The sequence below is a fragment of the Gorilla gorilla genome, chromosome 5 (genome assembly GCF_029281585.2).
Source record: "Gorilla gorilla gorilla isolate KB3781 chromosome 5, NHGRI_mGorGor1-v2.1_pri, whole genome shotgun sequence".
Taxonomy (NCBI): domain Eukaryota; kingdom Metazoa; phylum Chordata; class Mammalia; order Primates; family Hominidae; genus Gorilla; species Gorilla gorilla.
The window spans coordinates 183469691-183497635 of record NC_073229.2 but is presented as its reverse complement, the minus strand read 5'-3'; the positions used below and the strand labels follow the sequence as shown (position 1 = coordinate 183497635).

The 27945-nt window shown below is 41.5% G+C and overlaps 1 protein-coding gene across 2 annotated transcripts in view; it reads right to left on the bottom strand.

Moving 5' to 3' along the window:
- FNDC1 (fibronectin type III domain containing 1) overlaps positions 1-27945 on the bottom strand; it is a 101817-nt gene that overhangs the window by 2823 nt on the left and 71049 nt on the right. For both annotated transcript variants that reach the window (XM_063707987.1, XM_019028908.4), the window contains 8 exons: positions 22064-22132; positions 19851-19994; positions 17502-17732; positions 12402-12510; positions 7751-7830; positions 4012-4041; positions 2766-2927; positions 1086-1208 (listed from right to left, as the gene is read on the bottom strand). In XM_063707987.1, coding sequence (XP_063564057.1) covers positions 1086-1208; positions 2766-2927; positions 4012-4041; positions 7751-7830; positions 12402-12510; positions 17502-17732; positions 19851-19994; positions 22064-22132 — 948 coding nt within the window. The remainder of the gene's footprint in view (positions 1-1085; positions 1209-2765; positions 2928-4011; positions 4042-7750; positions 7831-12401; positions 12511-17501; positions 17733-19850; positions 19995-22063; positions 22133-27945) is intronic.

Below are 27945 nucleotides of genomic sequence, written 5' to 3'. Positions count from 1 at the left end.
TGGATAGGTGGATAGGTAGATTGAAGTATGGATAGATAGATGATGGATAGAGAGATAGACAAACAGATGAACAGATGGATGGATAGGTAGTTATAAATATAAGCATAGACAGTATGGATAGATAGATAGATGAATAGATAGATGGATGGATAGATACACACATACATAAGTAGATGTGTAGATAGATTAATAATAGATAGATACATGGATGGATGATAGATAGATGATAGATAGATAGATAGATAGATAGATAGATAGATAGATAGACAATAGATAGATGGATGCATGGATGGATGGATGGATGGATAGATAGATGGGTAGATAGATGGATAGAGAGATGGATGGATACATACATACATACACAGATGGATAGATAGGTAGATGAGTAGATAGATATAGATAGATGATAGAGAGAGAGAGACGGATAGATGGATGGGTGGATAGATAGATAGAGAGAGAGATCCTATTGATTGTTTCTTTGGATGACAGAACCTTGACTAATATGCTTATTTTACTCTTTTCTGTATTTTACTGTATTTTATTTTTTGAAAATGGGTAATTCATGTAGCTACCTACAGCATTTTTTCCAATCTAAAAATTTAGCAAATCAGAGCATCTCATGTCTGGAAAATACCTGATCACTCAGAGCTGAGTGCATAATCAAAAGGGTGCTAGACTGTACTCAGTTGTTCTGTTTATTCATTTGGAGGCTGAGAGAGTTAGTAACATTAAATTGTTAACCTTTGAGATTAGTGTATTTTGTCTTCACCTTATAATGCCACAATCAAATAGCTTATACGTTACCTCCTGAAACATATCACGGTGGGTCTGCATGTGTGTTTATCTTTGCCTTCTCTGTACCTTTGTTCATGCCATTCCCCACCTCCTTGAGACTCACCCCCTCACCCATACATAATGGAAGTATTTTGTTGATTCTTTATTTTTTTTATTTTTATGACCTTAAGTGCTCCCAACATCCATCTTCGAATGACAAGGCAAAGGCAGACCTACTGTGGATTTTCCCCCTCTATTAATCCTTCTCTCCCACCTCCCAGGGTAATATATCAGGCATTTGTTTGTATTACCTTGAATAGTAGGGAGGGCTTCTACATAGGACTGAGGCCCTGTTCTTCCATCAAGGTGTGAATCCACAAATTGGCAATGGTCTTCACCTCTTCCCCAGCTGTCTCCAATGCTGTAGAATGTATCTGCATGAAGGAATTGATTGAGTCCATGACTAGGTACAGAAAGTCACAACTGGTTTAGGAGTTTTTTTGCACAAGCTTTGGAGACTGTTTGAATTCAGCATATTACTTAAACTGTGTGTGCTGTACTTTTCATGTCTGAAAATGGTGATAATGGCACCAGTCTCATAAAGGTTGTAAGAATTCAGCAAGATCAAAGTATGCTAAATACTTAATGAATGTCCAGTAAGTTGGAACTACAGCATTAACACTATAGGAAGTTTCGAGTAGACTTTTCTATTCCTTAGTTCTAAAAAAAAAAAAGGAATGATGAAAACTATGATAGTTGGAGAATACATCATGAAGTTATTATGAAAGGCAAGAAGGTCTATACAAATAGAAGAATCTATTTTCATGTGTAACTAGGAGGGGGCAGGCCTGTGGCATGAGACGCTGTCCATGGTCCTGAGCCATGGCTGCACAGTAGGACAAACTTGTTTCTCTCAATTCTGGGATATGACACATGGTTATGCAGCCTCTCCTAGGAATTCTGAAGCAGGGGAGGAAAAGGACAGTGATGGAAGAGAAAGAAAAGAGCAGAGAGAGAGAGAGAGAGACAGACCGTACTTGTTGGGAGAAGCATATACACAGAAATTGCTAGGGTTGGGGTCGAAGGAGGGACTTTGTTTTGATAGTTTTTAAATGACCACTACTAACAAGAAAAAGAAAAACAACAAAAAATGCCCAAAATATATTTTTGACCAACAACAAAATGTAGACCAGCTGAGGTAAAGTTTTAACAATGTATACACTGAAAAATTTAAAGTTGTGCAAGTTTAAAAATAAAAAACAAATTTGCTGTGTCGGTGGGTCAGTGAAAAGCCAGCTGAATAGAAATCGCATTAGGAAGTGTTAGCAGCTCAAAGCACTCGAGTTATTCTTTGTTTTAATCTCCCACCATGATAAAAACAATGTGATTTTTATTCGGACACAGAACAAATATTACTGCTGATATATGTTCCACCATTTACATTTTTTCTCTGTAAAGTTGTGCCTGTGTCAGGGGCTGGAGAGGAAACTTTTCCTCAATTACTCCAGCTCACGCTCGTACTCATTATTATTGTATTAGTGGCAAAAAAAAAAAAACCCTAGATTTCTAATAGAATTTTGGAATGACATAGCCAGTCACTATGTCATTCCTAAGACATAGTGAATTTTTCATTTGTTCATTTTTTATTTCTTTTTAGTAGAGATGGGTTTCACCATGTTGGCCAGGCTGGTCTTGAATTCCTGATCTCAAGTAATCCACCCACCTCGGCCTCCCAAAGTGCTGCGATTACAGGTGTGAGCCACTGTGCCCGGCCAACATAGTAAATCTTTTAAAATATTTTTGGGTAGCCAGTGTAAAAACTAGTATCCTCAAAGTAGAATCTGTAAAATTGGTTTGTATTAGAGGCAGAGTGAGCCATAGTCATAGTTCCAGCCCTCATAAACATTCCGATGCACCTGTGGTGCCAAGTTTGTACTTGATCAATCAAAACGTTCCATACCTTCCATAGCCAACCATGCACAAAGACTTACCTTTCAGGTTGTCACTGAGGTAGATTTTATACCTCAGTGAATTACAAAGAACAACTCCCACGAACTTTCGATACCACGTGCGCTTCACATATTGCCGTCCATGGCAGTCCGTGTAGCTGGGATCATGTTTGAAAGTGAATGGGATCCAGATAGGCTCACCGCCTTGACAACACAAAACACACCTGCTAAGGGTAAGCACTCCACAGTGTGTCTTCTCACATAAAGTGCCAGGAAATTGGACTGACTTCCTGGGCCTTCCTTTCCTTACAGGGCTTTTTGTTTTTTTGTTTGTTTGTGTTGTTGTTGTTGTTGTTTGTCTGTTTTTGATGGAGTCTCGATCTGTCACCCAGGCTGGAGTGCAGTGGCACGATCTCGGCTCACTGCAACCTCCACCTCCCGGGTTCAAGGGATTATCCTGCCTCAGCCTCCTGAATAGCTGGGATTACAGGTGCACGCCACCACACCCGGCTAATTTTTGTATTTTTAGTAGAGACAGGGTTTCACCATATTGGTCAGGCTGGTCTCAAATTCCTGACCTCGCAATCCGCCCGCCTTGGCCTCCCAAAGTGCTAGGATTACAGGAATGAGCCACCGCGCCCGGCCTTGCAGGGCTTTTTTGAGAAAAATTTTCCCACCCTCCTTCTCTTTCTCTGTCTTTTTTAGTACTAAAGTACATTTGGGGCGTTCCATTTACCTGAACGTATTTAAAGTATTCACATTTCAATAAGGGATTCTCAGAGTTAAGAAGTCTTTAAACAGCAAGGAAAATAAGCTGTAATGGCAGATTTTGTCTTTTGGGGCATGCCATCCTCTCCCCAGGTCCCTCTGCATAGACTCCACTTCTTGCCACTCAGAAGACCTGATTTGCAGTTAAGCAACAAGGCTTTCTCAATTTCCTTGAAAAACAACATAAAACTTGCTGTTTTATTTGTTGCACTTTGCTACCTTTTCAGTGATTTAAAATATTCAAATGGTCATGAAAATAAAGTATCTGTTTCATAGGACTGGCTACTCCATAGTGTTTTTTCATAGATGTTGATTGCTATGGCTCTATTTTAAAATTCCCAGGTCATTCTTTCCCACAGAGTAAAGAAGATCAGGATGAAGAGTGCAAGGAAAGCATAGAAGTTGACAGAAAATTGTGAAAATGGTCCAGACTTCCTAATTGTGAGTAATCACAGCAATCTCATATTCAATATTCAACTTGATTACCAGAATGTCCAGATTATCAAGAAGATAAACTTACCTGGGGGCCTCACAACAAGCAGAGGATTATCTGTAGAATGAAAAAGAAATAATGGACTCTGTGCCATATTTCACAATCATGCAATTCTTTAAATGGTTAGTGTAACTGAAATAGCTAACCAAATTAGAATAAAGAAAAAGATAAGGTTTGATAGATGCCAACGTTTTCCTTGGTTTTATTTTCTAAACATTTCCTTTTGAGAAATACTGTTTTCTAGTTAGAGTGTGTTGCTATTTACCTAGAAGCTGTGGATCCCTGAAAATAGTAAGGTTTTGATATTATGTATTACAAAATAATTCAGTACTCATTTAAAAAAATTGTCTACCTTTAGAAAATAGTGTGGTGGTTTCTTAAAAAGGTGAGCGTACACCTACTACACAATCCATCCATTCCACTCAGTCATTTATCCAAGAGAAATGGAAACATATGTCCATCCAAACACTTCCACATAAATGTTTATAGCATCTTTGTTTGTAATAGTCAAAAAGTAGAAACAACACAAGTGTTTATCAACAGGTGATCTGACTAGGTAAACAAACTGTAGCACAGCCATACAAGGAAATACTGCTCACTAGTAAAAGAGAGTGAACTACTGATACACACAATGGTTTGGATGAATCTCAAAATGATTATGCTAGGTGAGAGAAGCCAGTCAAAGGAGTTCATACTGTATGAGTCTACTGATACCCAAATCTAGAAAGTGCAAACTAATCTATAGTGACAGGAAGCAGATGAATGTTTGCCTATAAACTAGAGAGACAAGGGGCCTGGGAAAGCTGCATTGCACAGTAGCAGGAGGAAACTGTCCAGCAGATGGATATGCTCACTATCTTGACAGTGACAATGGCTTCATGGGTATAAGCACAACTCAAAATATATTAAGATGTACACTTCAAGTAGGTGCAGGTTACTGTATGCCATTTATACCTCAACAAATGTAAAACCTGTCTCTACCTTAGCCCAAGTAACACCACTTAAGAGAATATGACACTAGCTTTTTAAGGAATTCTGCTTTACAAAAAGTTCTTTTTTTTTGTTTGTTTCTTTTGTTTGAGACGGAGTTTTGCTCTTGTTGCCCAGGCTGGAGTGCAATGGCACGATCTCGGCTCACTGCAACCTCCACCTCCTGGGTTCAAGTAATTCTCCTGCCTCAGCCTCCTGAGTAGCTGAGATTACAGGCATGCGCCATCATGCCTGGCTAATTTTTTATTTTTTATTTTATTTTTATTTTATCTTATTTTATTTTTAGATGGAGTCTCGCTCTGTCACCCAGGCTGGAGTGCAGTGGCGCAATCTTGGCTCACTGCAAGCTCTGTCTCCTGGCTTCACGCCATTCTCCTGCCTCAGTCTCCCGAGTAGCTGGGACTACAGGTGCCCGCCACCACACCTGGCTAATTTTTTGTATATTTAGTACAGACAGGGTTTCACTGTGTTAGCCAGGATGGTCTCGATCTCGTGACCTCGTGATCCGCCTGACTCGGTCTCCCAAAGTGCTGGGATTACAGGAGTGAGCCACCGTGGCCAGCCAAAAAAGTTCATTTTTATAAAATGCCACGAACTAGGTAAATCTGGACCATTCTTCTTTTATTTTTGAAAAAAAATCATACAGTAAATTGCTGTTTTAGGATATGTGTCCTATGAATGTTCACGCCTGCATCGGTTCATGGAATCCTGCCAAAATCAACCTGCAAAATGTTTCCATCACCCCCAAATCTCCCTAGGCTGTGCTTTGTGCAGACCATTTGTTCTGATGTCCTCTGCTATCCACAAAATAGAGGGACACACCATGGCCATAAGTGTCAAATGCTTGCTTTGCTCCCCTGCTCTGAACTGAAGTTCAGCAGTCTGCCAAAAAAGTCCCAAATACCCCAGGGCAGGTGGAGTGAAACAAACAAAATGACACCAGCACAGACGACAAAACCCTGAACTCATGGCACAGCCTGTGTCACACACTACGTTGACTTTCTATATTAATTTTCCAATTGTTATGTTTGGCAAATGCCATAATTCACTGACTTTATCATTTGCCTGTTGCTCGCCTAGCCATTTTCAGCAGGTTATCACAAAATGAAGGAGAAACTTGAATAAACTGATGGGATAAAGGAAGATGACCAGAGCAAGTTAATTGTCCAATTTTCATGTGTGTGAGGGTCCTCTGGGAGCTCATTGAAAGTGTTTCCTAGAGAGATTCTTATTCAGAGGGTAGGGTAGGGCCTTGAATTTTCCTCACCCAACCCTTGGAGGCCATAAAGAATGAGTTAGGAGTTTTTCTTGGAGGAGAAGGTAGAAGACAGCTGTTTTATCAAAACTTTAGATTGCAGCTCCAGAAGTTACGTGTATATCACTTTTACTCTCAGAAAGATTTCAGATCGGAGTTTCTTGATAGCTTTTTGGATTTGAATTTTTTAAATATTTTTTTCACGTTGATTCTGATAGTTGCCAAGGTCCACCTTGTTTTTAGGAAATGCGGTCATAATCACAGACACATCCCTTGCTTTAGCAAATTAACCACAGATAATAGTTTTATCTTGCTGTTTCCTAATTACTAACAGAAACATATTTCTTAAATAAATAGATGAAAACATGTTTGAGGTCCTTTGCCTACATTTCTGGTATAAAGCGTATTCTTACAAAAGATTTTATGTTTTCATTTATTTTGACTCAGTAGATTTTTAAATCATTACACTTAAAAATATCTTCCAATGACCCATTTTCTGGGCTGAGGCTGCATGTAGAAGGTAACCTAGCCAAATGGAAGCTGGGTGCAGGGCTGGCTCAGCTGGGTTGCTCTGAACTCAGCCTGGCTTCCTACATGGAAAAGTCTCTAGGCCAAGAACTGTCACAGTAGCTGGCTCTGCATGTGCTACATTAGACCATAGGTCATAGGAACTATGTTTTCAGAGACAAGGTCTCACTCTGTTACCCAAGCTGGAGGGCAGTGGCATGATCACAGCTCACTACGGCTCAACCTTCTGGGCTCAAACCATCCTCCCTTTTCAGCCTCCTGAGTAGCTGGGACTACAGACATGCACCACCAGGCCTAGCTAATTTAAAAAAAAATTTTTTTTTGTAGAAACAGGACCTCCCTGTGTTGCTCAAGCTGGTCTTGAACTCCTGATCTCAAGAGATCATCCCACCTTGGCTTCCCAAAGTGTTGGGATTACAGGCATGAGCCACCACCCCTGACCAGGAACATTTTCTTGAAGGGACTGAGAGCTCTGCCCACCAGCACCCCAAAATGCAAGGGCATGCTCTGAATGATACTGCTTGTAAGACTGAATGATATTGTAATTAACCTCTCAATATTAATTAAAGATATCTCTCCCTTCTACTAAAGGGGGCATCCAATGTCTTGGCTCATTGGAAAGGCAACTTCCTGTCAGCCACATGACATGTGTGTTCTTCAGGTGCTTGCAATAATTTTTTAAAAACTCTGCAACTAAATTTTGTACAGATAGAGTCAACTTTATCTTTCCCATGTTGTTGAAATCTAGATTTTTTTCCTTTCATTGGAATTTGACCTTTCTGTTCTTCAGAGAGCCCGTGAAAACTACTTTTAATTTTATTATCCAAGTTTTAACCTAGCCCAAAGCAAATAATGTTTACTTTAGAAACTGATATCCAACATGAGCTCATTAAATAGAAAAGTAAGGATTTATTCTATTGCAGCCATCATGCTAGATTATTTATTTCATTTTCTAGAAAAGTAAAACAAATCAGAATGTGAAGTCATTCATACCTGATTCAGTGACAAATGAGACCGAAGGGCTGATAGGTCCGTAGCCATGAGGATTTTGTGCTTGCACTTTAAAATAATACCTGAAGTTGGAAGAAAATATATTTTGAAAGAGACATGTATTTGATTTCTGTGTAACAAAACAGACTCCCAAACTACTGAACACCTGAACCATGACAGGCTTTGAGTTCTACTTTTTACAAATGCACACAGCACTAGTGATTCTTCATGTCTTTTTCTGAACTTTCTCACTTTTGAATAAATTATCTAAATAATACAATTAACATAGCAGAGACACATGGCTAATGGCAATAGAAGGGACATATTAGAACACAGATTGCTTGCTGAGCACGCGTTCCTTTGCATCAGGAGTGTCCCTGCTCTACGCAGACTCGCCTGAGCTCATCCCTGGTGAGACGCTCCTCTAGCCCTGCTCTCGCTCAGGTTTAAGACTCTGGACTCCGCTTCAGTCCCACAGCCCGAGAGAGAGGGTGGTGGAGCAAAACACTACAAAGCAGAATTCAAATTATAACCTAATTATATCCCTGGAGTCCATGCAAAAGAGCAGGACGTTTGCTCCAGCAACCACGCAACTTATGGTTGACAGGGAGAGGATGAACCTGGCTGGAGGCTGCCTCTTCGGTGAAGCTAACATGACAACGGGGTATTGGGTGCATTGAGAAACACTGTGGTTGGCTCTGGAGCTGGGAAGGGACCACCTTAAAAGTCACTGAGTTATGAGCTTCTGCGCCTCAAGGAAAGAGAAACAAGTCCAAGAAGGGGAAGGCGGAAAGATCCGGAGAGAGAGGCTTTTCTGTAGGGCTAAACTTTGTCTTGGAACAGAGAATGTGCTGGAAAGCATGCTGCCTGAGTCAACTAGCTCATCTGGAGAGAGACTGAGTCTCGAAGCATCTTATTTGCATTCTTAGAAGCAAAAGAAAAAGAATGGTGGTTAGAGAAGTAATCAAGACCAACACCACATTTGTGTTCCACTATATCTTAATCTTTGTGCTTTCCTCACCTCTTGATTCTAGATATTTTATGTGCTTTTTTAGTGCTTAGCTACTTACAGATGAAGAGAGAGGTAAAGAATCCTTGGTGGCTCTGTCATTTTAGAGAGCTCATAAGGGACCTCTTCTCTGGCTTTTGGCCAGTAAGAATGTCACACTTAAATGTTATAAAATTCTTTATTTGATTAAGTCAGGCACACAGATTCCATGTACTAATTAAAATGCACTATATTTTTAAAAAGCGAATTATTCCTATTCAGAGAGCAAAGGGTTATTAGGCCTATTGCACCAACAGCCTTGGCCTCAAGCCTTCTGAGCTGCTGGATCACCAAGGCAGTCTCTGGCCTCAGAACAGAGATACTTTACTTTGAGTTTGATTAAACAGAAAGCAAAGAAAAGCCATTGGGTAAAATTAGTCTTCCTAAGCCATTTGCATCTTATTTAGGAGTATTCTTTTTATTGCAATTTAAATAAAAAGATATGCACAATGAAGAACATATGAGTTTCCAAATCTCAATTCACTCAGCAGCTCATGTTTTCCCAGTTACGCGTACTTTTATGCAGTGGTTGTGGAGTTATTTAAGGCAAAACTCTGCAGGCAGTTTGAGCAGTGGGTTTGGCATACATTTGCAGTCCTGGGCAAACTTTACAGATACTTTTTTTGAAAAGGAAATTAAAACATAAGGAAGGATGCATACTCAGGGGCTCCATGGGACACTTCTGCTGAGTAGTCAACCCCACGGAGGGAAGTGCCTCTGTGCCATCAAGGAGGTGGCAGAAGGGTGACTGATGGGCTGAGAACCACTATTCAGATGGATCTGTTTGTATCGATTTTGTTTCGACACTGAAGCCTAAATATTCTCCAAATCCACCTTCCCTGTTGACACAATGATTCTAGGCCTCCAGAAACTCACATGTGACCATTCCAAAGACATATTCCCATTAAAACCTCACCTAAGCTATCAAAGTAAATTTAAATATGCTGAGCTGAAAAACAATATGAAATTAAGCAAAAAGTAAAATTCCATTTTTAAAACCCACATGAAACTTTTTTGATGGGCTAAAGTGTACATTTCATACTCTGAATAGTCTCTGCCTCAGCCAAGTAACAAAAGCAATCCATGCCTCGCTTTCTTATATAAGTTTCTGGCACCTTCTTTTGAACAGCCTCAATCATGACAAGTCTGTGTGTTTTAAGTATGGATTTAAAATATGCAGACTCCGAAGAGTTCTTTGGGACTCTGTCTGGTGACTAAGGTAGACAATGCTCACTTAAAGTCAAAAGCAAGATCCAATTGTAAATAACCAAAGCTCACTTTTATGCCCTGGCCCCTCTTTTGGGTAGACTGACCTCTGGTCTCCCCTGTATTGACTCAGAAGCTGGCTTCTCAAGAGAGCCCCCATGAAGACTGAGATGACGAAAGTGAATTCCCCAGATATGATCTGCATTCTAGTGACATAGGGGAAAATGAGTGTCCTTACATCACACTTGTACTTTCTTAGCTCTAAAATTTAGCAGCCGCTCAGAAGGGTTTTGAGGAAATGCAGGAGGAGCTGCCAGCGTCTCTACCAGAAGAGCACATAAGCAGGTGGGCACCTCAGGAGAGGAAGATTAGCAGCTGCTTCTCCTCCTCTGCCTCAAGGCACTGAGCGTGTGTGGGGCCAACCCAAGAGCCCCTGGCACTGTCTGTCCCACCTCTCCTCACCCTTCCTCCCAATTGGCCTCCTTTATTTCCTAGGACACACACTTCTTTGAGACATCCTCTCTGCTGGGAGCACAGCCTTCTCTGCAGGATGACTGATTCTTATGGTTCAGATTTTACTTTCCCAGAGAACCTCATATGACTCCCCTCTCTATCCCCAAGCTCACAAAGAAAAAAAAATCCCCCATTATATACTCTCAAAGCATGATGTACTTGGAGATGTACACCCACCAGGGGAGGTTTATATTTATGTTGTTTTTTTAAAAAATCTGCCTCTTCTACCAGACTGTAAGCTCCTTGAGGGCAGGGCCATGTGTATTTTCCCCAGCCCAGCCCAGATGTTCCACCTTGCGCTCAGGAAGTGTGTAGTAAGGACTGACTGAATGAGCCATGCACATTCTCTAATACCTGTAGAAAGAACGAGTAAACCATCGCCCTACATAACCCTCCTGACATGACTCAAAACTCAACATCAGTCTGGCAGCAGAAGTTGTGGAAAGAACGCTGGACTCAGCAAGTCAGGAGGCTGTGATTCAGATTCTATTGTAAGTAGCTCTGTGGCAAGGCCTCCGGAAGGCCTCTTGGCTTTTTGATACTAGGGCTGTGCTGCAAAAGCATTGTCACTCTGCACACGCCAAAAAAAAAAAAAAAAAAAAAAAAAAAAAAAAAAAAGACATTGACTCCATTTTCTCTAATTTTGTTGGTTTTGTTTTCTCTAATTGATTAAAAAATTAACTTGCCACTACTATTAGGGAAAAAGTTTAAAAAAAGTGCTCAGTTTCCTGGTTTACTATTTGCTTTTAATTTGCCAAATCCCAAAATTCATAACAATTTATGAAAGCTCAGCTCAAGCAGGCCCAAATGGCACATTAAAATGTCTTGAGGAAAATTCACAGCTCATTCAGTAGCCTTTCGGTGCCCACAGCTAGTGTTCAGATTCTACACCCTTTACCACATGCCTGTCTAATGAGGGCCATTTTGTTCCAACCTCCTCCATGTTCCTCGGCCTGTGTAGAAAATGAGAGGCCTTGGGTGCATCCTCACCTCACTTCGAGCTCTTTGCTAGGCAAATATGGTGGCTCCCCACAACGGCAGTCTGCTGGACCCATTTGTACCAGCTTGTGAGAGCCAGTCATTAAGTATTCAGGAAGTCTGCAAGCCCATGGTGGCTTAAAATTGGCCAAAATGGTAGTATTTACACCATAGAAATTGGCAAATGCTATCAACCAAGGAATTTTTTTCCCAGAAGCCAGTTTACCAGCACACCACTCTTGACCATCAAGTGCTTGGTGCTTTCCCATGCTCACCCACCCAGGAGCTTTCCGAGGGTCATTACCACCAAAACCAGATGGCATAAAAGGGGAATGAACAGTCACTCTCTTTGTGCTCCTGGGAACCAGTTTTGCCTATTTCATGCCAAGGGCAATAAACTCTGGCTTCCAAAATGATTCTCTGGCCAGCCACGCCTAGTTTATGAAGACATGCTTATAACCTCTATAAATGTGTAAAATGCATCTTTCTTGAATGATGTGAACTTCTATGTCACAGAGTTTGGGAACCAGTTCATTAAAGTGTTTAGTGATTGCAGCTCCATTTTCACATATGAAGGTTACAATGCCTAGTGCCACAATATTGGGACTAAAAATGGACCGATTCTTTCAACACAGATAACAACTTTTCTTTCCCTAATGGCAGGTAGTGTTTAGGTAAACAGGGAGGAAAATATAAGCACAATAGCCTAACAATGACAATACATACAGTCATTTCTTCTAAGAAACTTACATGACATATGGTAAGCATGCACTGACATTCTATTAGAACCAAACAGGGTATTCAAAGAAATCACAAAAACATTTTGATTCCTCCCTTCATTTCCAACCAAAGCAAATCAGCAACCATGCACATGGGTCTCATCTTTTCTAAATGACTGACACATCATACCTCGTGTTGGGCTTTAGGTTCTCAATGGGCAAGTGAGTTACTGATGAAGCTTGAGTGGACCACTTGTTCCTGATGAAGTCTTCATAGGATGCACTGTAAACCAAGTAACCTGAAAATGGAAACAGGAAAAACCCAATGGACACCAAGGAACCAAGTCACACACAAGATGTAACCCACTGAGGACAGGTGTAAGGCAAAGCTGCAGATGCAGCTCCATGTGGGAACTACAGGAAGGAGGGCACGTGGCACTGTGGGACAGGATGGGATGTAACGCTGGTACCTTCTGCTGAATCCAGATGGGGATGACAAAACTGAGACACTTCCTGATGACCTGCTGGCCCCCTACTTCTCTTGCTCATTCCCCAGCCTTCCCCATCGCCTCAGAACTAATCACGTCTCATCTTGATCACACAGAGAAAAACGAAAGTAGAAGAAAAAAGCAGTGCCCTCCACACATGTATTTAAGAACTTCCGGGTAAGATAGTACACCATTGCCCTGCACAGGAAACGAAGAATATTGCTGGTGGATGCTGTGCATGTGTGCGGGACTGAGAGACCCCACACGCCCAGGGGTCCCATGCCCACTTGGTGAAGGCTGTCCTGTGATTTCTCATTGCTGAGTATCTGTGCTGCCCTTGCCCTCACTGTCTAATCACAGCAGTGAGGCAGCTCTTCTTTCTATTGTCCAACCTGCTCTCTCTTATTTGCTAATAACAGACCTCAGCGGGTGCACCCTTGGCCCTGACACCTGCCCAGCCTTTACAACTGTCCCAGGAGGCAAAGTAAAGTTCATCCCACAGCTCAGCACATCCCATATCCTAGATCTTTTATGTGTACACAGAAGGAGAAAACATTTGTCAAGCACTTCCTTTGAGCCAAACATTATGCCAACTAGGTACTCTCCATTGAATTTGACTTTGATTAATCCTCATGATCCTAGTATGTAGGTATTGCCTTCCTCATTTTGACACATGAGGAAACTGAGTATTAGCAATAGGTTAAATATCTTGTCTAAGTTCACAAGTATTGATTCATTCAACAAATATTTGTTGTGCAACTACTATTTGCCAGACATTATACTAAGTGCTAGAGATAAAGTAGTGACCAGAAGCTCATGAAGCAGCAGGGTGCACTGGGAAACAGAATGACACAGCTGAGTTGAGTGCTCTGCATGACCAGTCCATGATGCTGTGAGAGGGTGTGTAGCGGGAGCTGGCCCACCATGGAGGACACAAAGAGCTTCCCTGGGGTCACAGAAAAGGAGTTGACATCTGAAGGATAAGAAGCAGATAAGCTGTGTGGTAGGAGGTGGGATGGATTCCAGGTAGTGGGAATCCTGGGCAAGACACTGAAGAGGGAGGACCCAGGAGAAGGCAGTGTGGCTGGAAACCATAAGTGGCAGGAATGGGTGGCATGAGCTGAAGCTGAAGCAGCACAGATGGGAAAACTAGGCAGCACCCTTGGGCCAAGCTAGGCTTTTGCTTTTCATTCTAAAAGAAAGGGAAAGACAGTTAAGACATTAAACCTATACAATTAGGTCTGCATATTCAACACATCTCTCCTGTGCAGAATGCCGAATGGATTGGGTGTGGGAGTGCAGATGTGGATGGGACAGTCTAGTTAGACAGCTCGTACAGTAACCAGGTGAGAGATGGCAATAGCTTAGATGAGCACGGCATCTAATGGAGAGAAATAGATGGGTTCAAGAGGAATCCAGACAGCAACATTGACCAGATTTAATGATGAGTTGAATATAGAAGTGAGATAGAAGGAGACTTGAAGATGCTTCTAAGGCTTCAGGCTTGAGCAAATGTGTGGAAAGTGGGACAGTTCTCTGAAATGGGAAACACAGATAAGAGCCAGATTTGGGAATGGGAAGGATGGGAAGGATCGTGAGTCTGATTTTTTTTTTTTTTTTTGAGACGAAGTCTTGCTCTGTTGCCCAGGCTGGAGTGCAGTGGCACTATCTCGGCTCATTGCAAGCTCCACCTCCTGGGTTCACACCATTCTCCTGCCTCAGCCTCCCGAGTAGCTGGGACTACAGGCACCCACCACCACGCCCAGCTAATTTTTTTGTATGTTTAGTACAGACAGGGTTTCACCATGTTAGCCAGGATGAGTCTGATTTTTTATACACCAAGTCTGAGATGCTCTGGAGACATCCCAGTGATGACATCAAGTGATTTTATGATTTGCATCTGATTTTACTATTTGGGGCTCAGAGGAGAGGATGGCCTGGCCTTGAGATATAAATCAATGACTCATTTCTGAGATGAATTAAAACCATGTGCATGGTCGAGACTCTGAGGGAAGAGAAGACAGAGCAAGAGGAAAAGAGGCCCCAGGACCAAGCCTTGAGAAATTCTACCACTGAATGTTGTACAAGCCTGCAAGGAGATGAAGAGGTTGAGAGAGATCACACAAGTTAAGAAGAAGGAAAAGATCAATAACACTGAATGCACCTAAGAGGTGCACATGATTTTATTTAGCACCCTATGATCACTGATTAGTGTCACACAACTAACAAATGGGCAAGCTGGGCCTGGAAGCCAGGTGAACTGGACCTTGGAGCCCTCCCCACACTGTTCCCTAGAGGAGAGTCGTTGAACTTGGGAAGAGTTGCTGCCCTCCTCACGGCATTTCCCGTCTGGCACAGTGCAGTCAAGCCCTGCATGCTTCCACTGGTGCTGCACACAATGGCCCACCCCAGAGGGGACGGAGGTCACACGTGTGCCACGGAAACCCAGCTTCCGATGGAGTTGGCAAAGCTTAGACTCTTGGACCTCTGGCTTCCATCAGAACCCTGCGTTTCCCATGTAAGGCACTGGTTTCTCGGCTTATCCTGTGTCTGGGTTTTGAGGGCTTTGGGGTTTTGATAAGGTGCTTGCTGAGCACATCATAATTCCTGATCTCTCTGTTGTTCTCATCAAAACCAGTCCTGAAAGTGACTGATGAGCTGGTCCTGAAAAACTAAGAGGTCATCACGTTGGTGATTTCCTAAAGAATCACTCCTAATAAAGTAATAACTTCATTCATTAGGAGTGATTTGGGAAAGCAACAGTTTGCAGGCAGGAATTCTAGGAGTTTCACACTGTTCGGGCACCACCTCATTACACATTGACTTGACTGCTTGTGAAAGAAAGAATGGCAGGTGAAAATGAGCAGAGCACACAACATCCATGTAGCCAGCAGGATTCAAATGCCCTGCAGGGGGCCCGATAATGTGATGCTCCATTTAAGTTTAGGATGTATTCACTTGGCTTCGTTGTTCTGCAGATGAAAGAGCCGGTGTTTGGTTCACTAATGGATGACGAGCTGCCACAATTCTCTCTCTGAGCCTTGTGGAGTCTGGTGTTTTCCCCCACACCACAGGGTGTCATGTGCTGCAGTGTTCCACAGTAATCAGCTTGACAGGAGTTGGCACGGCTCTGTATTGGGAGTGCCTTATAAACACCTCATCCATATTATTTATGCTAGTGTCGTGAGTACTCATGATTAGGGCTCTGAGGTTTCGTTTCGGATGAGGTGCAGGGTGGGGCACGTGAGGACACTAAGGCTCTAGGGAGCTTTGAATGGCTTGGAATGCCTAGGCATGGGTGTTTCAGAAGCCCGACCTCTACAGGACAATACAGAAATCACATCTAAATTAAGTCTCAGAGACATTTGTTGGGAGTTCTCTGAAAGCTCCTTCTTCACTGCAAGAACCCTTGAGGCATGTTTAGTGGGACCAATACACTCTCATTCCGCAGCCAATGTTTCTTAGAAGCCCCTTGAATCAGGGCAGTGATATATTTATGTTAAGTAATATCTGTTATGAGGTCAAAAGCTAAACAGCTTAAAGTAAGGTTTTAAATTATTTTTCTGTATGCTTTCTTGCTTGCTTTTAAAAATTACCATTCACAGAAGTGTGTTCAATTAATAAAAAGATTTTCTGGATGTTTGATTACAAGCTTGCCTCCTTCCATTGATTGATTTGCATTCTATTTGGAACACCACAGACTTCACGGCGGTCCGTGTAGCACCTACCCACGACTGCACTTTTAGTTCCGCTAAAGACTCGAACCCCTTAATCCCAAACCCTCCCTGCAACCCACGCCCTTCAGTCTCACCTGGCAGAACACCCAGAAGCCTTCTTTTCTGTGTCCCTTATTCTAGCTTTTGCGCTGCTGTACAAATTCCACAAGAGAAGATGCTCTTTGGATATTCTTGGACACATTTTTTCATTGTAAGATATAATAGTGGGAATACCAAGACAAGCACTAGAAATTTTGAATTGTGCGAACTGCACTAGCACAATAATGGCAGAGAATGTCAAACTCTGACCTCTAATGCAACTGCTACCTCCCAGAGACACACACAGCCACAGCCATACTTCTTCCTCTTACACAGCTCAGAGGCCCAGAAAAAAAATTTGCAACTATTCACAGAAAATATCAATTCTCTTTCCATAAGAACTTAAATTTCAAGATGTATCTTCAAATACGTCCTTGGCAGAGTGAACTTAAACATCTCAGAGGCCAAGGAGGCTCAAGATCCTTGGGCATTTTTTCATCACCTCTTATTCCCACATAAGGAACTGAGAAGCACCAAGATTTGTCTGGAAGCACCCAACAGACGTGAAAGGAGAGAAAGAGGCAGAGGCACAAGCCCAGGGCTGACTCCAAAAAGGGACAGCTGTGTGGCCCAGCAGGAGCTTATGGTCACGCTCACTGCAGGATCTGATCCTGCAAGGGGCTAACTGGACCCCCTGGCCATTTGCAAGATTACAGGATGTTAGAGATGTAGTGATGTTTTTGCATATGGGGAAATCAAGGCCCAGAAAGATGAAGTACTGAGCTCAAGATCATGCGAATCAATCTGGGACGAGGATTTAGGGCTTCTGACTTCCATCCAGTAGTCCTTACCCTACCCCATGAGGCTTCCATTGTTGCCTATATTTCATCCAGTTGAAGGAAGACATCTATCCATCATCCCATTCATCCATGCAACCCATCCAACCCACTCATCCATGCATGCACCCATCCACTCATCCACCATTCTTTATTGTCCACATTTCCCACCTACAGATCATGGGAACTCTGATATCTGCTTAGGACACACCTGTGACCACATCTCCTGGGGTGGCTTTGTCCCAGTCCACAATGACAAATGAGTGGCAACCTTCCACGGCCACCACGGTGATGTTGCGGGGAGCATGCTGGGGAGGCAGGTCACTCTTCTTCAGGTCATTGGGGATGATTTCATCCAGGCTGTCCACTTGGAAGTGATCCAGTGCATCAGTCAGAGAGCACGGGGCTGATGGGTCTTTATTTAGGTACGTCACGTAAGGAGCTGGAAAAGAACAGAGATAACCAATTGGATTGCTGGAGGCTTTTTCTGGAGGCAGAAACATAGCATCTGTTCCACAGAGTCAGACCCACCATTCGGTCTCTTCCTGCTGGATGGAGGCTCCATCAGCCTTGATGCCAAGCTCAGAAACACACCCCCAGCTCTCCTTAATGGATCCATGTGTTTGTGTCTTTCAATCTGGTAATTCCAAAAGATCCTATTGCCCCATGGACATCAATGACTATGCCCTCAAAGTGGTTTTGGGAGATCATGAAACTATAATTCAATGTAATATAAGCCTGCAGCTTGCTGCCATTCCTGTGCCCCACATTTGGAAAAGGGTGAGTCAGGCCCACCCAACACTTTACTAGCATTCTCTCAACACAGTTCATTTCCTTGACTATCTTGGGACCAGGAAAAAATCTATACTGATCAAGATATGCAGACTTTAGCTTCAACCCCGGGTGGCCTTCCCTAGAGCTTCATAAACCCCCACAACAATCTGGAGCATCTGTGTATAAGGCCCGGCCTAAACTACTGTCTACAACATTACTACTCAGTATAACAATAGCTACTCATATTTACAGATGGCTGAAGATTTTTCTACATACATTATTTCAGGGGATACACAGTCCTGGGAGTAAGGCAGGATATGAACCGATGGCCTCATGTTACCATCTCGCCTGCCAACGCTGAGAGTGCCCACTATGCAAGGATCAGACAGCAGGCTGTCACCCCCAGCCCTTAACTCTTTCTATTATATCCCACTAAATTAGAAATGCCAAGGACTTGGGATTGGGGCTTTATATATGCAAAACTCTCAAGTGATGTCCAGTAACAATGTCTGGCAATTTCTGAAGATTCCACTGTGTCTTTTGGTGCTAGGTTGTCATTCTTGGTGGCTATTTGGACTGAATGCAGTTTTTAGCTTCTCTATTTGACTTTTGGGCAAATAATGAAACTAAGGCAGAAGTCAAGAAGTTCTTTGTAACTAATGAGAACAAAGATACAGAGTCCCTGGGACACAGCTAAGGCAGTGTTTTCCAAAAATTAGTCTGAAGCTAGGCCTTCAGAACTTGACCATGGGTCTTATCAGGAAGTTTGGGGAGTGGGCTCCTATGCTTTAGAGAGTTGTAGACTTATGAAAAGAGCCAGACAATAGTAAGCCTTTAGCGTTTAGAGGAGTTCTGTGGAACAGCTAATAATAGCACAGAAAGCATTTCAATTCCCGTCATGGAACTGCCGGGAGAGAAGTCAGCGCATGTGGTAAACGCAGCCTGGCAGCTGCATGCCAGAGACCCGTGTTAGTGTCTGCCTCAGGAATGCCACCTCAAATTAATATTCTTGTTCTTCAAGTATGTGTGGTTTAGACACTCAGTCACTACATCTTGGCTAGCAAGAGCTGTTCTCTGATCATGGCAGAACAGTTGTTTTGGAAACAGAAAAGTGTGATATTAGTTTAAGCTGTTGCTTGTCTCCACTTAGTAATATATTAATCCAGCTGTCTCATTAATGAGGTTCATTAAGGGCATGGGAAAAGAAGACTTGCAAGACTTAATGCAGTTTGGTTTCACAGAATTTCCTATTGAAACTGTTTTAATTACTGAGAAAGAAGAGTAAAATGAATTTCTAGATCCCAAATCCTTGAAGCTAATGAAAGTGATAGGAAATAATGAAAGAAAAAAGCTTCCCCTCCATGACATTATAGGCACTAGTGGCTCAATTCAGTAAGCGGCTAACCTTTTAGGAAGAATTTAACAGACAGTACACACACAAGGCCCAGTGGTAAGTCTTGTCGTAGAAAAACTGGCTACAATAAAAACACTCATGTTCCCTGGTCCAGATGGTTTTTAAGTGTTTCTTACTCTTAGTCTATGCAAGGCAGTCTCTCTCAGCTCTCTCTGTTGGACACCAAATCCTCCCCTCTTCTGATTTTGGCAGAAAGCAAAATAATACATATCTACATAAGACTGACTCACTCAATTATCCCCAGTGGAAACTTCATTCTGGGAAAACTTCTCAAAATGCACTGCCTTGGCGAGGCCAAAAGATTAGTAATGCTCTTCTTCAAAGACAAAAGTTAAAAACCCATGTTTCTCTGATTAAGGACATTATATTTACCAACAAATCGTTTCCTTCCAGCCAGATCAAATTCTTCTTCAGGAAAGGAACTGATGGCGCCTTCTTCTGGGATCACCCTCGGTGTGGTAGCAGTGGTCGAAGGCTCAGTGGTGGTTGGTGGCCTTGACGTCTCAAATTCATAATCTGAAATGATATGAAGGCTCTGTAATTGGGCACTGCCAGAAAAGGAGCACTGTCTATAGTCAAATGATACCTTCTTACATTCAACTGTAGGCTGAAACTCAGACAGACAGACAGACACACACACACACACACACCCCAAAATAAATGCTATGCCCAAACGTAATTTGTTTCTACTAAAATACTATTTCTTCCCATTTCTGTCCCTGCAGAAAAGAAGCTGCAGACAGAAGAGAGAAAGGGCAAAAAGAAACACATATGACCAGAAAAATGGGGTTTTAGACTCAGAGCTGGAGAGAACCTTAGAATCCATCCACTGTAGCATTGTAGCTCATGGCACTGGCCCAAAGCCATGCTCTACCTGCATAATGTTCCCTTTTAGAGAATAAAAGGTAACATCAAAAAATAAACTTGAAATTTTTTCTTAAAAATTTTTTTTTGGCCAGGTGTGGTGGCTCACGCCTGTAATCCCAGCACTTTGGGAGGCCGAGGCAGGTGGATCACAAGTTCAGGAGATCAAGACCATCCTGGCCAACATGGTGAAAGCCCGTCTCCACTAAAAATACAAAAATTAGCTGGGCATGGTGGCGCACACCTGTAGTCCCAGCTACTCAGGAGGCTGAGGCAAAAGAATCACTTGAACCCAGGAGGCAGAGGTTGCCGTGAGCCAAGATCACGCCACCGCACTCCAGCCTGGCGACAGAGAGAGACTCCATCTCAAAAAAAAAAAAAATTCTTTTTTCTCCCATGTATGAACTTTTTCTGGGCATGGGGGGTGGGATTAATCCTGCCAAGACAACTAATCCTTTAACATTTGAAAAAGAAAATAAAACTGCCCCTTTTTCAAACTGTTCAAAGATAAGAAAGATGCTTAGTATTTTCAAAGGTGCTAAAAAAATCTTCATTTGCTTTCTAACATCTGCTGTTTTTCTTTTAAGTCAGTTTTTATTTGAAAACCTTGGGATTAAACCACTACATCGAGCTGTATTATGAATAAATAACACATCAAAGGTGACATTGTTTGCACAGTTGTGATTTAAGACAATTAGAGCTATGAATAATTGCAGAAAAGGTGGACCTCAAAAGTGAGAATCCTGAGCCCTGGTGTCAAAGGCCGGCACTGGGTGTGGGCAAGATTCCTTTAAGAACTTCTTCAACTGCAGAGGCAACTTCCAAATCATACAAAACAATCACAAGGTCCTAAGTGTAATAATACCATTAGTTACCACTTATTGAATGACTCTCCCAGATGCTGTCCAAGGCACTTTGTATTCTTAACCTTAAAAAAAAGTGTTTTTTTGTTTGAAATGGGGTGTTGCTCTCTCACCCAGGCTGGAGTGCAGTGGTGCCATCATAGCTCGAACTCCTGGGCTCAAAACAATCCACCTGTCTCAGCCTCTCAAGTAGCTGGAACTACAGGTGTGTGCTCCCATACCTGGCTAATTTTTTAATTTTTTGTAGAGATAGGGTCTTGTTATGTTGTCCAGGCTGCTTTTGAACTCCTGGGCTCAAGTTATCCTCCCTCCTTGACCTCTCAAAGTGTTAGGATCACAGGCTTGAGCCACTGCGGCCGGCCTCTGATCCTAGTCTTACAAACCTACCCTTGAAAAGATTCTATGATAAGAAATCAACAGATCTAAGCATCACATATTTTATGTAATTAGAAAAGGAGAGAAAAGAAAGGAATAAGAAAGAGAAGAGCCAAGTAAGGAAGTTGGGCTTGGTTAAACAAGTAAGTTTTATAAATAAAGGTTGAAGGGGAGCCCAGATGGATAACTCCAGAATTCCTTGGGTCCAAGGAGGGTGGGGAGGGAGGGAACGGGGAGCACAGGGACCAGATGGGAAGCTGCATCTACGTGTTAAGCACACTGTTTTTCTTAGATCAAATATGCATTTGGAGTGACAAGGAAGCGTGGGGTACAACCACCCTTCCCTAAGCCAGCCCTCGGCATTGCCACCGGCCCAAAGCTCTAAAGGAAACTTCCATCAAGATCATCCACTCAATAGTTACAATCAGACCCTTTGATTAGGAAAGAAAGTGTGCAAATATTTTTTCAAAAGCCAGTTTGTACCTTCATCATATATAACGTAGGCCTCTTCCGTAGGTACTGCAGTGTCGGTCTCCAAGCCTGAGAACTCATCTAGTGAGGACAGAGAAAAGGACCGGTCATCCAGCGCTCCTTCTCCAGGGTTCTCTCAGAAGCAGGCCCCAGAGCGTGACAATTCATTCACCTCAAGCGGGTCATGAAAACAAGTCCCCAAGGCCAGAGTCTCCACAATTTTTTCAGGAGGAAAATCATCAAACCACTGAAATGGAACCAAGACTTTCTCTCCTTTGGGCCCAGGAAAGGGCGATACAAATGCCTGCCCCATTAGGAGCAAACACCCCACTCCACGTTCCCAGACTCCTCAGCACCACCAAGCTCTCTCTCACCTCCCTCCCACCACCTCAGCCCACTCGCCCGCATGCCTGCAGGGCTCTGATGCTGAGGGAAGGCCCCTGGCCCCTCATGCCACAGCAGGCGCTCTCAGGAAGCAGTCACGAGAGACAGAAGAGAGTGGGCGGTTGGTGCTCAGGATGGTGACAAAAAGCCCCTCACATGTGAACTCCCCTGTTCATCAGTCTGCATTCCTCCACCTCCTCCATCTTGCTTCTGGAATATTCTAGAAGTGGGGTAATTTCCTACCTCTTCTACATCCCAACTTGGCAAACTCTACCAATGAGAGTTCCTTGTGCTTCTCCACTTCCTACTGAGTTCCCACCCACTCTCACTGACTCAGGAGATAAATCAGATTTCTTAATTTGCATAGGAAATTTGGAAAAATATGCCAATCATTGCAAATTTCTCTTTACAGATTGGGCTGTACTAACCAATAGATCTATTTTGACTACAGAATTATACTTTAAATGTAATACAAAATTTCAGATGTGATTTTTGGAAAAGCCAGGAAACCCTGGTTAGAAGAACTATTAAAATTACCATAATGACTAAACCGATATTATGAGCATAAGTAACATATGAGTGATTTAAGAAAGGTGAGTGATTTAAGCATAAAAGGCATCTTCACCTCCATTATCAGGGTAGTTTAAGCAGAAGTCTTTTGGGAAAGATGTGATGGAATTGATTATACTATTTCTCTACTTGGGAGATATAGATGTAGCTGTAAAAAGGAGAACATCTCACTGTAGCTGATAAAATCTTGAGGCAAAAGGTTTTATAGCTAAAAAAAAAACTGTAAGGAATTCCTTTCCTCCTTTTGACCTGAAGCCCACAGCAATTATATAGAACTCTCTAAACTTAATGCACCCTCAAAAGGGGGCAAGGTGGGGAAAACAGGAAGAAGTGACTAGTGGATGGTTTCCCAGATGTCTTCTGTGTATCAGCCACTTTTATGTATATATAATTTCACAACAAACCCTTGAGATACATTGAGCTTATAAATACCCACTTCTCAGCTGATATGGTTTGGCTGTATCCCCACCCAAATCTCATCCTAAATTATAATCCCCATGATACCTACATGTCCAGGGAGGGATCTGGTGAAAAGTGATTGGATTATGGGGGCAGTTTCCCCCATGCTGTTCTCATGATAGTGAGTAAATTCTCACGAGATCTGATGGTTTTATAAATGGTAGTTTTTCCTGCACACTTGCTCTCCTTCTCGCTCTCGCTGTCTCTCTCTCTCTTGCCTGCCACCATGTAAGATGTGCCTGCTTCCCCTTCTGCCATGATTGTAAGTTTCCTGAGGTCTCCCCAGCCATTTAGAACTGTGAGTCAATTAAACCTCTTTCCTTTATAAATTATCCAGTCTCAGGTAGTATCTTTATAGCAGTATGAAAACGGACTAATACATCAGCCAAGGACACCAAGGCTCTGGGAGGATTTACAGCATGCCTGAGACATGCAGATGGTAAAAGACAGCAAAAAGAGAATGTGAACTTCAGGTACTCTGGCTCCAAAGACTACTTACTTTATACTACACAAAACTGCCTCCACTTCTTAAAAGTTGAACTAACCAATAAAATTATTTGTAAATATGAAGATGCTCTATTAGAATCACCATTCCACAGTGTAATTAAGGGGAAATTGAAGTAGAAGGTATATAAACTCCTATGTCACTATTCTATCAGCCTTTTTAGCCTAGTTTGAATGACATGAATATTACATTGTAAAAACAAACTCCACCCACAAAGGGCAATGGCAACTTCGAGTGGTCTGTCCAGCCCTCCTGGGATCACAGTAAGAAGCCCCCAGCTCCTATTCTGAGGCCCAAGAGATGGCCCTTGAGGCAATGACTCTGGTGTGTTCTGATGCAGCCAATGAATGTTAAGCAGAGAGAAGTTGTAAATTATCCATCCGTTTAGGGGTGGAATGGCCATTTCATGAAAAACTATTAAACACAAACTTTCCTTTGGTCATTCCAATGTCAATATGCCTGGGATCCAAGACAAATTACTTCTGAGTTTATTCAAATCAGTTTTCAGGTTCACACCCTGTAAAGTTTGGAATTATCTTGCCATTGTTTCCTGGCCTACCATTTTCTTTCCCTTGTCAATTTAACCTTTAGGAATGTCGTCTTGCTTTTCCTCATTATCAGTTCAGTGTCATTTCTTTTCATTATTGTTTTTCGCCAGATAAAAAATAAATACATTGTAAGGTTTTTGCATCCCAGGGTGAACAAGAAAAGGGAAAAGTATATCATTTCCTTCATGGACTCTGGTATTATGGGTAACTCCTTGAGGTGCTGAAATACTCCAGTGCATGCAGCAGGCCACAGAAATGATGCTTTTACTGGCAAATGAGTTCACTTCCTGAGATGAGTGACAGTTAAGTTCTCTGGCATTAAGTAAACAATCTACTGGGTGATTTCGGTGTTCTTTTTCTTAAGACCAAATAAACATAGGCATAATTTTTCTAAAATAGAACCATCCTGGCTCCAAGTAAAAATAACTTTCAGATGTAATGAAATATATTTACAATTAAAAAAAAAAGTTGACCACCTTACTTTGGCCCACCTGAATGTCATTTTAAACCATTCAAAACTATGTAAAACTGGGTATTTTACAAGTCAACTCAGCACCAATGTGAAAAGCTTCAGCCTCTTCACATAAACATAGTTGCCAGCCATCAACCATAGTCATTTTGTTCATTCTCTTCAGTAGTTTATCAAGTAGGCATGAAAAAAATAAGTGAAAAATGTCACCAAAGAAGTAAGGCTTTTGCTCCAGAGATATTAAAAAATATTTTTAAAAATTATTCTCAGTAGAAGTTTAGAGACAGAAGGTAAATGACAGCCATTTGAAACTCAGGGATATTTGCACATTGTACAGTTGGTCCAGCTCAAATGAATTTTTGAATTTCTCAGTATTTTCCATCTGGAGACCCAGCTGTGGTGGGGAAGATCTGTTTTCCATAATGACTGATGTTTTTCTGCAACTTTTAACAAGGTCATGCTACAAATTCTTGAAGATGTTCATCTGGCGCTTCACATTCCATATATATCATCTATTATCAGATTTGCTGTAGATACAGAACCTGAAAAAAAAAAAAAGAGCACTGGCTTTTAGGACATGGAAAATGCCTATACCTTAAGGTCTTGCTTGGATATCCAAAGGTACATACTTAGGTACCACAAGGAATTAGAGATGAAGCAGAAGACATTGTCTCAACTGCAAGGAGTTTATTATCCAACAGAGAAGTCAGATCAAGTAGAACAAAACCAAACAAACAAAACAAGTGTTCAAGGCAGCATTATTCACAATAACCAAAAAGTGGAAATAACCCAAATGACCACTGACTGATGAATGGAAAAAATGCTGTGTATCCATACAATGGAATAAAAGAAAATGAAGTACTGATGTATTCTGTAACGTGAATGAATCTTGAAAACAATTATGCTAAGTGAAAGAAGCCAGACCCAAAAAGCCACATATGACATGATTCCATTTATACAAAATGTCCCAAATAGGTAAACCCATAGAGAGAGAAAGTACGTTAGTGGTTTCCATGGGTTGGGAGGAGGCAGGAATGAGGGCTGACTGCTAATGAGTACGGAGTTTCTCCTGGGGTGATGAAAATATTATGGAATCTAATAGTGGTGATCATTACACAACTGTAAATATATGAACATCCACTAACTTTAGAAGAATGAACTTTATGGTATATGAATTTTATCTCAACAGAGCTAGTATTAATACATTTTTAAAATTTAATTTCTTTTTTTAATTTTTATTTTTAAGTTCTGGGGTACAGGTGCAGGATGTGCAGGTTTGTTACACAGGTAAACATGTGCCATGGTGGTTTGCTGGACAGATCAACCCATCACCTAAGTATTAAGCCCTGCATGCATTAGCTATTTTTCCCAATGCTCTCTCTTCCCCTACCTGACCCTCTGACAGGCCCCACTGTATGTTGTTCACCTCCCTGTGTCCATGTGTTCTCATTGTTCAGCTCCCACTTATAAGTGACAACATGCAGTGTTTAGTTTTCTGTTCCTGTGTTAATTTGGTGAGGACAATGGCTTCCAGCTCCGTCCATGTCCCTGCAAAGCACATAATCTCATTCCTTTTATGGCTGCATAGTATTCCATGGTGTATATGGACCACATTTTCTTTATCTAGTCTATCGTTGATGGGCATTTGGGTTGATTCCATCTGTTTGCTATTGTAAATAGTGCTGCAATGAACATACATGTGCATGTATCTTTGTAATAGTAAAAATTTAATTTCTTATCACAAAAAAAGACCACTTTCATGGTGAGTGCTCTTACTATAAAGAAAGAAAAAAGAAGAATACTAACAATAAAGGAGTGGGAGTGGGAGGGAACTTTGGGAGGTGATGGATGTGTCTGTGGCCTTAGCGGGATGATGATTTTGTGAATGTATTCTTATCCCAAACTCATCGACATGTATGGATTAAATATGCAGAACTTTTTCTATGCATACATCAAGAAAGTGGTTTAAAAAGATTAAAAGATAAAAATAACTATGATTACAGTTAATAAAGAAGAAAATGTTTAATGAAGTTGTTAGTGAAACAGTAGAAATAAGAAAGGGCATATGGAAGTCTTTTTAAACTAACAAATTATAGTGCATTAAAATGTGATATGAGGATGATACGTTACTGTCCCCACATTTAACTTTTCCATAAGACTTTGTATTGATTTGTACTTATTTTCAAATGCTGTCCAGAGGAAAATTATTCTTTAGCTTTGACTAGGGAATCAGGAGACTGGACAGGAGTGAACATATATATGTCATGATTTGCAAAAAAAATAAGAGGCAAAAATGCCAGGAAAAATATTGACTTTCATGCCAAATAAAAGTCCAAAAATATAAAGTAAATGAAGAGAACATGTTGGAAGGCCTAAATAAAAGCAGACAAAATAAAATGTGAAATAATAGCAGCAGTAATTAAAATCAAATCCAAAATAGTCAATTTTTGTTTACGACCAATTATTAAGTAATTATGTTTTAATTATATTTCAGTCTTTAAAATTAAACACATTAATGCATGCAGAAGTCAGATGTCAATACTAGAAATTCAAAGGTAAATTCAAATTTATACTCACTGGGTCAATGGACAGAGTAGAAATTTTCTTCCCATTGTTCCTCTCCCTCTGTATGTGTTTCCATGTTTTTTTGGTGTGAATTTTTTAGATGTGTCAAGTTTTCCTGTTTATTTGTAACTTTTTCACAGAAAGACTAACTTCCAACAGAATTCCCATTTTGGATACAGTATTCATGTTCAAACTGATTGGGCTTATCATGGTCAATAACGTTGCATAAGAATTCCAGCTTGATTCCTGAAAGGAAACATCTTCACTCTGCCTTGGTTTAAAAAGACTTAAGCTTTATAATTGACATTGCAATTCATTTCAAACTGAGGGAAAGAAGATGAATCTCTCTACTCCATGCCTGATGCAAATCTAGAATGACTTCTTCCAAAGCAGC